This window comes from Notamacropus eugenii, chromosome 4 (genome assembly GCF_028372415.1).
Source record: "Notamacropus eugenii isolate mMacEug1 chromosome 4, mMacEug1.pri_v2, whole genome shotgun sequence".
NCBI lineage: Eukaryota > Metazoa > Chordata > Mammalia > Diprotodontia > Macropodidae > Notamacropus > Notamacropus eugenii.
This window is the reverse complement of record NC_092875.1, coordinates 444998692-445013591: the sequence shown is the minus strand read 5'-3', so window position 1 is coordinate 445013591 and position 14900 is coordinate 444998692. Positions and strand designations below refer to the sequence as shown.

The 14900-nt window shown below is 35.2% G+C and overlaps 1 protein-coding gene across 4 annotated transcripts in view; it reads right to left on the bottom strand.

The window, feature by feature from the left end:
• The window catches only part of KIAA0825 (KIAA0825 ortholog), a 544517-nt gene that overhangs the window by 374246 nt on the left and 155371 nt on the right, over positions 1–14900 (bottom strand). For all 4 annotated transcript variants that reach the window (XM_072606108.1, XM_072606106.1, XM_072606107.1 and 1 more), the window contains 2 exons: positions 10915–11076; positions 3198–3292 (listed from right to left, as the gene is read on the bottom strand). In XM_072606108.1, coding sequence (XP_072462209.1) covers positions 3198–3292; positions 10915–11076 — 257 coding nt within the window. The remainder of the gene's footprint in view (positions 1–3197; positions 3293–10914; positions 11077–14900) is intronic.

Below are 14900 nucleotides of genomic sequence, written 5' to 3'. Positions count from 1 at the left end.
AACGAAAGGGGTAAAAACAATAGCCAGGTCCATGGCATGGAAGGGCATGGAAGGGCATGGAAGGCGTGGAAGGGCAATGCTGTGTACCATGTTCAAACATTTGTTCTCTCCATCTCTTAGAAATGAACCACTTCCAAAAGCCAGAACTCTGGAATTACATAACCTCACCACAATATCCTAGGAGCAAATAATCAATGAGTTAGCTAAGTGCTTATGATTAAGCCACTATGCTAGGTATTGGGAATACAATGAATAAAGGAATGAAAAAGCATTTATTAAACACTATGTTTATAAAAAACTGATAAATATTGGTGATTCAAAAATAAAGAATGAAAGTTGGCTACTCTCAAGGAGCTCACACTCTAACTGGCGTAGATAACAAATGAAAGAAAGTTCTGTTTCAGATTGGAAGAAAAAGAAGAAGGGATCAGGGCTAGGAGGAAGGCCCAGGAGTCCTTAGCTTGAAGCAATAAGCCAGATGACAGTATCTGCAAAGGCAGAGTAGATGTTAAAGGCTAGAATGAAATGGCAGGGCAGGTGGTCAGGCCTTAAGATCCTCTATCTCTCAGGAAGGATTAGAGTTGGCAACTATCTCATCAAAGTGGTACGTGCAATCAGGTCACTTCAGCACTAGGAGCTGAAGGGATCAAGAAAAGGTTTCATGTAGGGTCAGAGGTGAGAAGGGAATGTATTCCAAGCATTAGGGATGGCACAGTGATGGGAGACAGAGTCTGTGTGTATGAAGAACAAACAGAAGGTCAGTCTTGCCAGAAAGTTTGTTTGGGATCAAGTAATGAAGGGCTTAAAAGTCAGTCAGATAGACAGGTAGATAGATAGATAGATAGATAGATAGATAGATAGATAGATAGATAGATAGATAGATAGACAGACAGACAGGCAGACAGATAGATGATAGACAGATATGTGCATGTGTACATACACATACACACACATGTATACATATATACACACATATAATTTCGGAGGCAATTGAAAGCTACCAGAATTTACTGAGTAAGTGAAAGGCATTTTTAGATAAAAGCTTAAGAAAAATCACTTTAGCAGCAGTAGGTAAAACAGTCTGGAGTGGGAAAATAAAGCAGGCAGACCAAGAGACCACTGAAATAATCTAAGTGAGAAGAGATGACATCTTTAACTAAGGTGGTAGCTGTGGATGTGGGAAAAAGGGGTAAAATGCAAGAGATATTGTGGAGACAGAAATGGCAAGATTTGATAACTGATTTTATTATGTAGAGGGAGAGGGAGGAGTTAGCTTATCATCAAGGTTATGAATGTGGGAGACTGGAAACATGGGTATGGCTTTGGCTGAAATAGGGAAGTTTTGAGGAGGAATGAGTTGCAGAGTAGAGCAAATGTTGATTAAATTTTGGACATGTTGAGTTTGAGATATCTCTGCTACATTCAACTTGAAATGTCCAACAGGTAATTAATGATGTGGGACTAAGACTCAGGTGGGAGACTCAGGATGGATCTATAATCTGGGAGTCATCAGCACAGAAATGATTGCTAATCTCAAAGGAGTTGATATCACCTAATGAAGGGAAGAGAAATAGAGCCAGAACAGAGCCTTGAGGAACACGCACAGTAGAGAGAGTGATGTGGATGACAGACCAACACTGGAGACTGAAAGGAGAGATTAGACAAGGAAGGGAACTCAGAGAACGCAGAATATCAGGAGAAGAGCGTATCCACCAGGGCTGGCTGCCCCAGACAGGCCTAGGAGCATGAGAACATTAGATCACACAGAGAGGAGATCACTAATAGTTTTGAAGAGAGTAGTTTCAAGATGAAGTGAGAAGCCAGACAGTAAAGGACTGATAAATGAGTGATGGGGCTTCCATTCAGGGAGGCAGATGGTGCAGCTTCCACATCTCTACTCAAGCAAACACTTAATTTTCCACTAGACTTAACTATGATTAAGATATCCAATGGGAAAGTACAAAACTTCTTCCTCCCCAGAAATGCACAAAAATTCAGTCAGAAGTCAACAGGAAATAAGAAAGGGAGCCCAGCAAAGCCGAGCCCCAGTGCAGTGTAACCTTCCAACTGGATAAGAAATTGATATAGATATATGTACATATGTATGTATGTATGTATATGTATGTGTGTATATATGTATATACATATATATGTATGTGTGTATGTATTTCTTCCTAGGCTCTGTGTTCAGAAGCAGCAAGAGTAGAGAGAGCTCCACTAAGAAGAGTCCAAGGTGGTCAGAAATTGGGGCAGGGATTTTGGCAGTAGGTAGCAATGCCTGGGACAGCCTAAGTCCAGATTCAGGCTGGATGAAAATATAGATTTGGCAGTTATCTTCATAGGATCCCAAAGTCACCAAGAGAGAATAGAAAGAAAAGTGAAGACAACTTTATGGAAAAATTCTGTAGAATTATGGAATTCCCAACCCAAAGGAGGGGGCATGGAAAATGATCCTGCAATGGAGAATGAGCAAGAGTTGTTAGAAAAGTAAGTGGAGAATCAGGACGGAGCAAAATCACAAAAGACAAGGGAGGGGAAGGTGGTTAACAGTGCCAAATGCTGCAGAGAGCTCAAGAAGGAAGAGGAGGAAGAGATCACTAGTGATCTTAGAGAAAGAAGTATGAAGACATGAAGAGGAGAAGAAAGAGGGAGGTGAGGAGGGGGCATTTGAAGTGTAGCATTATTGATTATTAATTAATTAATTATTCTCTTGCTCTTATTTGCCTAAAGCAGCTAAGAATTCAATTCTAACTATTCTTCATCCCTTCTTTTTTTTTTCTAATTCCCATTTCATTCTTTCCTTTTTGTTTTTTCTATTTTCAAATTAGCTAAGGCCCAGATAATGCTTAAGTATCTATCATCTTGACAAATCTTATTATTCTTCAAATGTAGAACTTCTAACCAAAAACACACACAATCCTAACTCTGAGTTCAATATTCTTTCATCTGAGACAAAATGGGCAAGGAGGCAAATGTCTATACTGGGCTGAACTATATGTATGATTTAAGTCATTTCCCCCCTTGGGAAGAGTTCTTATTTTTTAATCAAAGACTTAGTAGGTTAACTTTCAAACTGAAATTAATTATTCCAAACAAGTTATAAAACTCAGGCAATTGGGATTTGGGTAGAAATGCCCTGAATCATATTGTTGACATGTAGGAAAAACTTAAATAACCAGAAGTTCTTTCAAACTTACCTCTTTTACCTGCAGTAATTTTTCAGGTAGCATGCTAGTTTCATTTGGTCTAGCATCTTGTATTAAAAGTTCTCCACTAGATTTCTTCCAAACTCCTACATAATATTAAAAATAAGGATCCAACTTAAAATAAATGTTGAAAATATAAAGCTCATAACACTTTCTGATATATCAATATCATTTATAAAACTCAACAAAATACAGTGGAATATTACTGTTATGACAATGTGAAACTCAAGTTACATATAATGCTTTTCATATGACATGATGGAATTCACATTCCATTGTACTCATATTTCATATTTGATGCATAAAGTGTAGCTCCTTTTTTCATTAGTTCTGTTATATATTGCTTCATAGTCACTTCTAAAAAGAATAAATTAAGGGTAACTGAGTAAAATTAATTTCAGTTTTTGTAAAATAATTAAATAAACTGGAGGATATTACATTTAAAATGAGAGTGGTTTCCACCACTTTAATATGTCAGAATAACTGTCACCTTTAACTATCACAAGTACATTTACAAAATGAAAGCACTGGAAAAGGTAATGATTTCCTTCTAAACAATAAGTAAATTTCCTATCCTTTGTTTTAGATAAGTCAAATTTTGAAAATTTCACCCTCTCGCAATGCCCAACTTAATGTAACACACTTGCAGTCACATTGTATCTAATCTACTTAACCCAAGAGGGAATTAAAAATTAAATATATGTAGCTACTTCCTCAAACATTTTAACCAACAAACAATTATTAAATACCCATTACAGGTCAGTCACTGTGTTCGTGTTACAACAAAAACGTAAAATAATCCCTGCCTTCAAGGAGCTTACATTCCAACAGGTTGCACATAACTGTTACATTCTATTGAATATTATTACAGTCATAAGATAAGATTTGAAAAAAAAATAAAGTTATCCTACGTTTGTCATTCTGCTCCACACACATTATTTGTTTCTTTCCCTTGAAGTGATGTACCTTTAGGCTATTTACCTATATGAATCTCATCTTGCTAACTTCAAGATGAGTAAGGAATAGTTTTTCTAAGTCTTGTGTGGTTGGTGAGCATTCTGTAGGGAGTTAGAAAAAGAAAACTGTCTTGAACTTTTTATTTCCTTTACTTTTTTAATTCTAATCCTGTGGGTGAAAAAAAAAAATGAATGATTTTTAAACATAAGACTGAAAAGGATGAAACCGAGCTCATTTTCTTCATGGTAAAAAGTTCCAACTAAACTAGACTACCCTTCCTCCCGTTGTCACCCTGAACTCTCTAGTCTCTTTGACTTTACTCATGCCAACCTGCTCACTACCTACCAATCTATATTTTACGTAAAGGTCCAACTCAGGTGCCACCTTCTCTGTGCAGGTTTCCCTGACAATATGCTTCCCACCCTCTTAAATTTCTTTTTCTGTCTCCTCAATCCTCTTAGAACTTATGCATTAATCTTGATGTCCCTTGTATCATGGCTATTCTTCTAAGTCCTACTCATTCCATTAGAGTGGAAGCTCCTTAACAAAATGATTTATCATGCTATTTTTTTAATATTCTCAGGTAAAAGTTTGCCCGCACACACAGTAGCCATTTAGAGTTTGTTGAATTGTAATGAATTGAATTTTTAGAGATGCCTAAAATTTTAAAATAATCACCTTCAAAATACAAGTATATCATATAAACTTCTATTAGGCCTGTCTAGAATTATAACTAGATTCCTAAATCTAAGAGAAAAAATGTATTGAAAATAGTAGCTAACTTAATTTTTTAGAGAGAATATATGGTCACTTATTTGCTTGTTATAATAGCATAGATTATGTATGTAGAATTAACTTTCATGTATCAATAAGAATGTCTAGATTAAAATCCTCAGAGGAGTTCAGTGGATCACCTAAATGCCAAAAAATACAAACACAAAATCTTTTTTTGTCCCTTCTCTATTGAGCTCCCTATGATTCATTTTGCACCCCTAGCTAGTATCTGCAATGTAGTTTCTTTCACAGAGAGTAGAGGTTGGCAGTACTTCTCTGCGACATACACTTTCACACCCAAATTGGTCTTCATAGCTTCCCATTGTGTGCACTACAAAGCAACCCGCCTTGTTGGCAGCGAGAAGTGTGAACTACGTCTTTCTTTTCTCCACTGTTCTTTTCTGGCTCACAAGCAACCTCCCACCAAACACAGAATCGGTAGAAGAGACTAGATCCAAGAGATAATGCTATGAAAAAGTATGAAGAGAAACCCAGGTGGCCACCTTGCAAATTTCCAATGTGGAAGCCTTCGACCTCTCTGCCCAAGACGCAGCTCTAGTACTGGTGTAATGAGCTTTACAAACCCTGGGAGCCTCTTTACCTTAACTACATACGCCTCCCTAATACAATCCCTTAACCATCTAGCTAAGGAACTCTTAGAAGCCATTTGACCCCTCTTAGGACCCCCTAAGAGTACAAACAATCTTTCAGAAGATCTGAAATCTTTGATTCTTCTGAGACAAACCCTAAGTGTTCTTCTTACATCCAATTTATGCAGCCATGGCTCTTTGTCATTGCTGGGTCTAGAGAAAAATGAGGGCCAAGAAACCTCCTGGTTTAGATAAATCTCAGATGCCACCTTCGGCCAAAAATGAGGAACTGCCCAAAGACATGCTTTATTTTTGAAGTAGTATTAGATATGTCCCAAATTTCAAACCTGAAGAAATTCCATAAGCAACAAAGTACACAGACAGCACAGTCACAACCAAATAATGTTCTATCATAATAATGGGTCTTCAATAATGTCAAAATGGCCAAACAGAAGAAAAAAAATCAGCGTGACAATATCATTGCTGTCTTCAAAAATCTAATTAAAGTCAATTTACTAATTATTGGCCTACTCAGAAATCATTGAAGACAATATTCTATGATCTCAGGAAACTAACAAACATTAAATGAAAAGTAAAAAAAATAACTCAGTCAACTTGATGCTTGTTTCTTATAAAGGTAGATTCCATGCGTCTAGATATTGTGAAACATTTGGATGATATTTTCAGTTTCTTTAGGTTGTTTCGGGTCATGTAGACAGCTTCACTTCTAAGCTCCTCATTAGCAAAAAATCTTTAACAAAAGAACATTCAATAAGCCAGAATGACCCTTCATCTGCTTGTTGTAAATCATACACAGGATTTCTTTCAATGAAAACATTATTTCAAATGGGAAATTTATAAAACTTGGTCTCTTTGATCATTCTTTTGAAATATCTTTTCTTTCCTTATTGGAAATCTATTCTTTAGTGGTAAAAATGGATTTCACAAGAGTATAATGAATGGAAAAGTTATGATTTTATTAGCAATTGCCCTAAGGATGATTCTCCTCAGCTAGACATTTACATACAGTTCTGTCAAGCTGAATAATGTTGATTTCAATATAAAGTACACAAATTTCTCCAGTGGGGAACATAGGTTATCACCAAGAGATGTTTCTGTGCCCAGATATTTCTTATTGGGATACTTCAAGGTTCCACACTTTAAAATTTTTTCAATAATTACATCGTCAGAGTTTTAACTGCATTCATATAATGCAGAATTCTAACTGTACTACTGAAATTATTTCCACCTGCCACCTTGTTACCTGATGAAAATGTTCATGTGATGATACTTAATGTGGTGTATGAATATATGTATATATTACATTACGAAATAGTAATGGGTTTGCCTTGCTGAGCTTTTACTTTTTAAAACTAAATTTACTTTTTAATTAGCAGAAATCTATTTTCTTTTTCTCATACTTACCAAATAGTAAAAAATAAACTAAAAAGAAAAATTCCTTGTTAACAAATATACATAGTCAAGCAAAATCAATTCTGCAATTGGTCATGTCCCCAAAATATGTCTTTTCCTGTACCATAAATCTATCATCTTTGTCAGGAAGTGGGCAACATGCACCATGGTTAGTCCTCTGCCATCCTGATTGGTTACTGTATGAATCAGAGTTCTTAGAGCTTTCCAAGTTGTTTGTTCTTGTAGTGATACTGTTGTCACTGTACGGACTGATCTGCTGTTTCTTCTAATTTCATTCTTCTTCTGTTTCTAAAAGTCTGAAATGTGTTCATTCTTGTAATCTTGATGTTACAGTATAAATTGTTCTGGTTCTGCTCATTTCATTCTGCATCAGTTCATACAAATCTTTCCGTGACTCCCTGAACTACTCCTTCACACTGATATACCATATTGGTTCAGCCATTCCCTGATGGGTATTTATTTAGTTCCAGTTTTTTGCTACCACAAAAAATAACTGCTACAAATATTTTTGTATACATCTAAGGCATTTTCCTCTTTCTTTGATCTCTTTTGGATGCAGGCCTAGTAGTGCTACAACAAGGTCAAAGGATGTGCCCCATACAGTAATTTTGAGTGTACAATTCCAAATTGCTTTCTAAAATGGTTCCCAATTCACAGATCCACCAATATTTCATTAGTGTGTCTGTTTTTTCACAACCTCTCCAACATCGTAATTTTCTTTCTTTCCTTTTTTTTTTGTTTTGGTCATCTTTGCCAATCTGAAGGGTTTTGAGGGCTGCTCTTAATATAAGATTTCTTAAACACTCTGCCTCAAACCAGGTCTGACTACTCTTTGTTCTCTATGAAAAAGTGATGAGCATTTTTATTGCTAGAGCTAAGACTTTGGTCCTAGCTTTTATTTTCAATTCAATTTTGCTTCATTTTAATATTTCCCAGAGGTCATTCTACTTTCCAATGAACTCAATAACCATTTATTAAATACTCACCATATACAAGGAGGTGTTCAAAACAGTGAATAAGTAAAATAGCAAATAAGACATGGTCCTACACCCAAAAATTTCACAATCAAGTAGGGCAAATAAAACATATGTGTAAATTATACAACAAAATATCTTATGATGACTACATAGGTGAGATATAATATACAATTGAAATATCAAAGGAAGGAGATATCAATTTTCTCTCAGTGGATTGAAGAAGACATTTCACCTGGATTTAATCCAACTTAAAAAGTAGATAGAATTTCAATGGGTAGAAATGAGAGCTCCAAATGTTCACAAAGGGAGAAAATGAGGATTGTGTTTGGGGAAATGTAAACATCCCAGTTTTAGTGTATAGAGTACATTAAAGCAAGGGGGCTTTGAATGACAGTCTAAGAAATTTAGATGCCAATAAGTAGGCAATGGGAAATCATGAAAAGTTTTTGAGCAACTGGGGGAAAAGGTTAGAGTTGTGCATCAGGAAGATTAGTTTTGTATTTAGACTATTTCTAAGCAGGTTTAAATCCTCAAGGCAAAAATATTGAAAAATTATTCCCACTTCCCAATGATCCCAACTAGAGTTAGTATAGGAAAACTCCATGTTGGACTGGGCTTATCCGTATTATAGATTCATTCTAATCCTGGAACTATATCCCCAGGAAGTCTCTCCACAGCTGTCCACAGGTCTTGAGGATCTGAGTCAAGGATATCAAAGGCCTTGAATACACTCTATAAATTGAAACTTTGGGAACTGTATCACATGTAGTACACACAATCAAAATTTGGGCTCCTTAAAAGCACCAAAATGCAACAATTAGTTATTACAAAAAAAGAATATGTTATTCCTTTCCATTTGGGATTCCCTCTATCCTTGATCCTGTCACTCCCCCAAAAGAAAGATTCTTCCAAGGTCTTACCATTAGCTTTTAATAAAATCTAGTTTCCTCAATTCCATTATCTTCATAGACTTATGTTTCTTCTCTTAGGTAGCTATTCTTTTCCCCTTTATTTACTTGTCAGCTTCAGAAAGCTGCTATCCACCTACACTCCCTTCCATTCCTGATTCCTAGCTTTGGAAAGCTTTCTATAGCATAAAATAAGTGTCACCGTGACCTCCCTTCTATCTTTAGGGTCCCACTTAAATTCTACATTACATGTTCAAGTTCTCTGACTGAGATGCATATCCTTCCCTGAAATTTACCAAGCCATATTAGGATTTTTCCTAAAAAAAATTAAACATGCTAATAAGGTTCTATTTGAATAGGCAATGTGAAAAGCTAATCTGAAGCAGTTAAATAATTATGTTAAGAACCCCCACAAAATTTTATTAAAGTGTAAGTACACCTAGGTTCAGATTAGTTCAAATAATGAATCCTTGGCAATGGTTATGTTATTTGAATTCATATTACATACTTCCTTTGGGCTAGAACCAATCACCATGTTTTACATAATTTTATCTTCGAATAGTGTGTATTCAAATCCACGCAACTAACATCAGAGAATTCATTATTTGCAGTAATTGGGACCTAGTCAGACAATTAATTTTTTTCCTTCAGAATGGTTGTCAACACTGATGAAATCCACCATATAAATTTGTATTTTTCCTTAATTTTGCTGCGTAGACAAGACGTGGAGTCAAAGGACTGGCTTCAGATCTGACATAGCTATCAGCACAATGACTTAAGGTAAGCAATTTCCATTCTTTGGGCCTAAAATTAAAGAATTTGAGTAGACCATCTCTAGTTAAAATGTTATTATCTAAGTTCTCTGAAAGTTGACACCATGCCTTCAGAAATTTAATATACCTCAAAACAATAATCTGCAAAGAAATATTGTTATAGTTTTAACTTAAGGTATTTTATTATAATTAATATGTAAATCTAACCATTTCTACCAAAAGAACAATATGAAACATTTTTCTTTTACCCTTCAAATTTTGATGGAATATTATTCAGACACCTAATCACATCATGTTCCTGATAAGGGATTTGTTAAAAATTTGAAATGCATCTGTGATTTCATCAATGTAGTCTAGCACCTAGTGGAGAATGGCCTCCACCAATGACAACTAACATCCCAGCTGCAATTTACAGTCTTAGAGAATTAGCTAGCACACAGTGAGGTTAAGTAACTTACCCAAGGTTATAAATCAATATATTGTGGAAGAAGTAGATCTTGAACCCAAGACTTCAGGACTCTACGTCATCTCTAATCATCATATCAGATTGCCTCTAGTGTTAAGAATTGCAGAAGGCACTATCACATACTTTTTTTACTTCTTACTTCATTAATCTCATCACATGGGCCCTTTAAAATACTGTAGAATGTCTTCCAGACCTGCTATTGACCCAAGTCCTTTCCCATGGGCACAACCTAGTGATGACCCTTTTTGAATGTAGGCAACCTAGTCCTCACAACATAAGCATATACATCAGCCTCCATACAGGCCCATTCACAAAGCCTTTTCAACTTGTCAGAACATTCCTGTTCTATACAATGAAGCACTGGAAAAATAGTTTATTGGAGGATCTTTTTTCAAACATATATTTTTTTACTAACATTATTTTAGCCTGAATAACTGTGGCATTTTTAGGGCTATAGTAAGTCTTAGATATGAAATATCTGTAATCCAATTTGCTCATCTAATAGATGAGGAAACTGAATCACTTGATAATAGACCGAGGACCAGAACCCAAGGCTCTTGATTCTCAATCAAATGCCCCTTTTTTTTGTAATTCCATACTTCTTCTAAATGATTTAGTATTTATAGATGTCTTATCTAAGAATTATCAAGATTAACTTTTACAAAGATGAAAAGTTAATCCAAAATTAGCATTGTTCTGATAACTCCAGAACATTTTGAAATCATGATTACGAGTTATACAACTCGTATAACTATAGTTAGGAATGTAGAATGGGGCTGGGGTGTGGGAGATGTAGACTATGGGTTTATATATTAAAAGATCACCTTACCTGAAGCATGTCTGGATATCCTAGGCAGTGAGAGCAGTTCTTGGGAAAGGTCTTGAACTTCCTTTTCCAATTTTAACAGAGGTTTTATGAGTTGTGATAAGAATCTGAGCTCATACAAGGAGAGGCAGATATTTCGTCCTTTTCGTGGGCATTCATGAGTAACTATTCAAAGAATATACGAATAAAGTGGTAAGATAATTTTACTTTGCTTTCCAATAATTTTATTTTTCTTTTGATCTATTATATCATAAGTATAGGGGAATCTTTAGTGAGGAAACTCTCTCCACTAATATAGATCATTAGCTGCTCAGTAAATTAGTCTAAGAAGGGTGCTGGGGGCCCTTTGAGATTGTGACTGCTTAGGGTCACACACACAATGGCTTGAAGGTGGAACATGAACCCAAATATTCTTGATTTCAAGACTGAATCTCTAATCATTATGACAATCTTCTAAAGAGCAACATTTTAAGCTTAATATTTAGTAATTCAACATGAAATTGAGTATTGAAAGAGTCTCTTGGAAAGCACTCAGAATTAAAATTATTAAAGAGAAGCTATGACTCTAATGAGACAACCCACAATCTATGAACTGTTTTTATCTCCTAGTATAAAGTGATACCTTGATTTTTTCTAAGATACCATATACCCTTTATGGATCACTCTATCCACAACTGAAAACTTCTTTCATTTTCCCTGAATTCAGAAGACCAACAAAAGAAGCTGGCATAATTCCTGGTTCCCTAATGACATTTCTAGGCCTTTATTTCTTCACTATTGCTCAGCAACCTCTCCTTAGCTGTTATAATACTCAGTTCTGCATCTTTCTGCTGGTATTTCCCTACTTCCATGTCTTCCGCAAAGAACTAGCACCTGGTTTGCTGGATTCTTTTCTATCCTAGTCTCAATCAAAATTCTCAGTAACTTCAATATACATGATAATAATGTTCTACCTTACCCATTCACAGGGGAGGATAAAACTTAGGCTTCACTATAAAAACAAAACTGTTCTGCCTCCAAGATCTGAACTCTCATCACAATCAGCTGTACTTCCTCTTCTCTCACCAACTCAAGCTTTCTGACCCTACACTTTGCCCTCATAAGAAGGGTCTGAATTCATCGATTCATCCCTACTACATTATCACTCCTATTCTGTGTTGATATTCTTAATTTCACAGTCAGCCATTTCAACTATGCACTCTTCTCCATGTTTGAGTCCCTTGAACTCAGGTTCTTCCACTATTCTCATCCAGCTAATCCCCAAACCTAGGTCACTTACACCATCTGATCTTATTGATGAGCCACCTAGAAATGCTGAAAAGAGTCATGAAACTACACTGATTTGACACATTATTAATTCATACTATCTCACTTTAGTTGAAATTTTGCTTTTACAAAGGGACCTTTTATTACTATCTGCTTCCATTATGTACTCCTCAAAGTGGTCAATTCAATATTTTCTCCTTTCAAGCCCCCAATTCTATCTCTACTTCCTTATCTTCCAGCAGACTAATTCAGCTTCTACTTTAGTGGAAAGATTAATAAATTCTGTCATAAATATTCTCTTCTCTTCACCTCCATACATTAAACCAGTGTTTTTTCAAATTTGATATAGTGCTAGACCCCCCCCTTATCTTAAAAAAAATGTCACACACACCCTACTTTTCATAAAACAATTTATGAAATGACAGTTCATATTTAAATAAAATTAAAAATTTATAACAGCAAATAAATCTCAAATATATAAACTAATATATGTTTTACTCATAAATCATTCGTAATTTTTATATTTGTAACTAAAAATAATAATCATAATAATAATGTTACTGTTGCTATGAAAGGTGCACTCATTTTTTTAACACAACATCACTCAAATATGGTGCTAGATTGTAAAGGCAAAGTAGGATCTTTTGCTGTTTGAGTTTTGGCCAGTGAAGTGCCTTTGACTGAATCAATCAAGAGTCTTTGATTAGAAACAGTACACATATATATTTGCATATATATATGTGTGTGTGTTTATATGTGTATATATGTATGTATGTATGTATGTATATATTGTAGAGAGAGCAGTCAGAAGCAGAGCTGAGAGAGAAGCGACCGACCATGACCTGGCTATGGGAACTTGAATGTGGGAAGGCCTAACAGAAAGAATGTTTGTGATGTTGGCACTCTGTCTGTTGATCTGTGTTAATTTCTCAGACAGAAGCCTTCCCTATTGGTTTTTATGAGTGAATTGAGATGATGGTGCTAGTAATGTGTATAAGCGCCCCTTGAACCTGCCATCAGGAAAAAGCAGGAAGAATTTGGAGTAGAACAGTCCCTCTGGGCTGAGACAAGGAGCAGGAGCAGAGAGCTGCCTGCGTGTGAACACAGGCAAGAGTTGGGAGTGGTTGGCCCAAGGAGGAGGAGCGATGGAGGTTTGGAAATCACCATCAAATCAAGACTTTACTTGGATATTGTGTATTAAGAAGATGGTTCTTTCTGTGACTTAGGGGTAGATGGTGTGGTATTTTGATAAAGGACTTTACTTGAACACTTGGTATTGATTAAGGATGTTGCTACAAATGTTATGTTTTACTTTATTGAACAAAGTTTGGTTTATTGTTGAATAAATACAGAGTTCATTATACTCTGTGAATAGACCTTTGAAATCATTCACAGTAGCAGTCCTCAGGTGTGTTGCCATGACTGGCTTACAAAGATGTCTATAAACTATTCTTATTCAGATGAAGACTGAATATAGCATATTTGTCCATGGTAAATTAGTTCCTTCTTCATTCATATTTAAAATATCTAGGTTATAAAATAAAATGAATATTGCTTATGTAGGATAGCATAAATATCTTCAACTTTCTGCTATTTTATTTATATGTCAGATAGGGTAGGAAGTTAGAAATTTGTAGTTACTTATTTATAATAACCATTTTCCCCCTCAAAGGCATACAGCACATATACAAATTTCAACAAAAAATTTTTGGTATAAGAATGAATTTGCTTCATTTATTCTTGATAAGAAAAATGTCATTTTTTTCTTTGAACTTTCAAATGCTCTTTTGAAATACTTTATCATGAGAAAGCCAGCAACTGTCACAATAACATCCAAGTGCACTAAACTCTACGTCCATGTTATCACATAAGTTTGCAAAGAACCTTCTTTTGAAAAGAGCCTGAACCTCTAAAAACAAAGTTGATTACTCTTGTAACAACTTGAAAAACTGTATGTAGCTATTCATATTTCTTGATACAAGTGATTATCTATGAATCTTTCCCAGTGTCCAAATTGCAAGACGGTCCACATTCTACGCTATAGATTTATATATTATCTTGACATCATTTGAGCTTTGTCAGGGTCACAATATAGAATTTTCATGGGAAGAAATTATGTTGAATACCTTATACTGAAATGTTTTCATGATGGGGTATGGCCAACAAGACTATAATAAGTAACGAATCCTTTAACTGATTTCAGCTACACATTGTACACATGAAATCAAACTAGGAATTCATTGGATCATCCATAAGAATCCATTTACAATGGAAAGAGTTTTAGTCTCTCAAAGGACTAATTATAAAGATCTTCAAAAATGCAGGAACTCTCCTACCCACCATACTATTTGCAAGTGGAACAATTTAAAACTGCTTTGCATATAGTCTGCCAAGCACTGTTCCATCCATACAAATAGCTACACCAAAGTTTCTCCTACTGAATGAACTTTTTTACATATAACAAATTGGCAAGCAACTTCATATGATAAAATCAACTATTTTTACTGTTACAGACATAGTTTTTTTAAAAGATTTGTTTTTGCCTGTTAGAAGTATCTTATTTTCACTTTAAAATTACCTTGCCTTGCTAATGTATTCTGCATAAACATTTTAAATGTATCGTTTCAGTTTATTAGGCTTTATACCATCTACAGCTAAAGCATTTATATAGTGACCATAGCACTCTTTTCTTTCCATCAGCCATAGCACTTGTGAATCCCAAT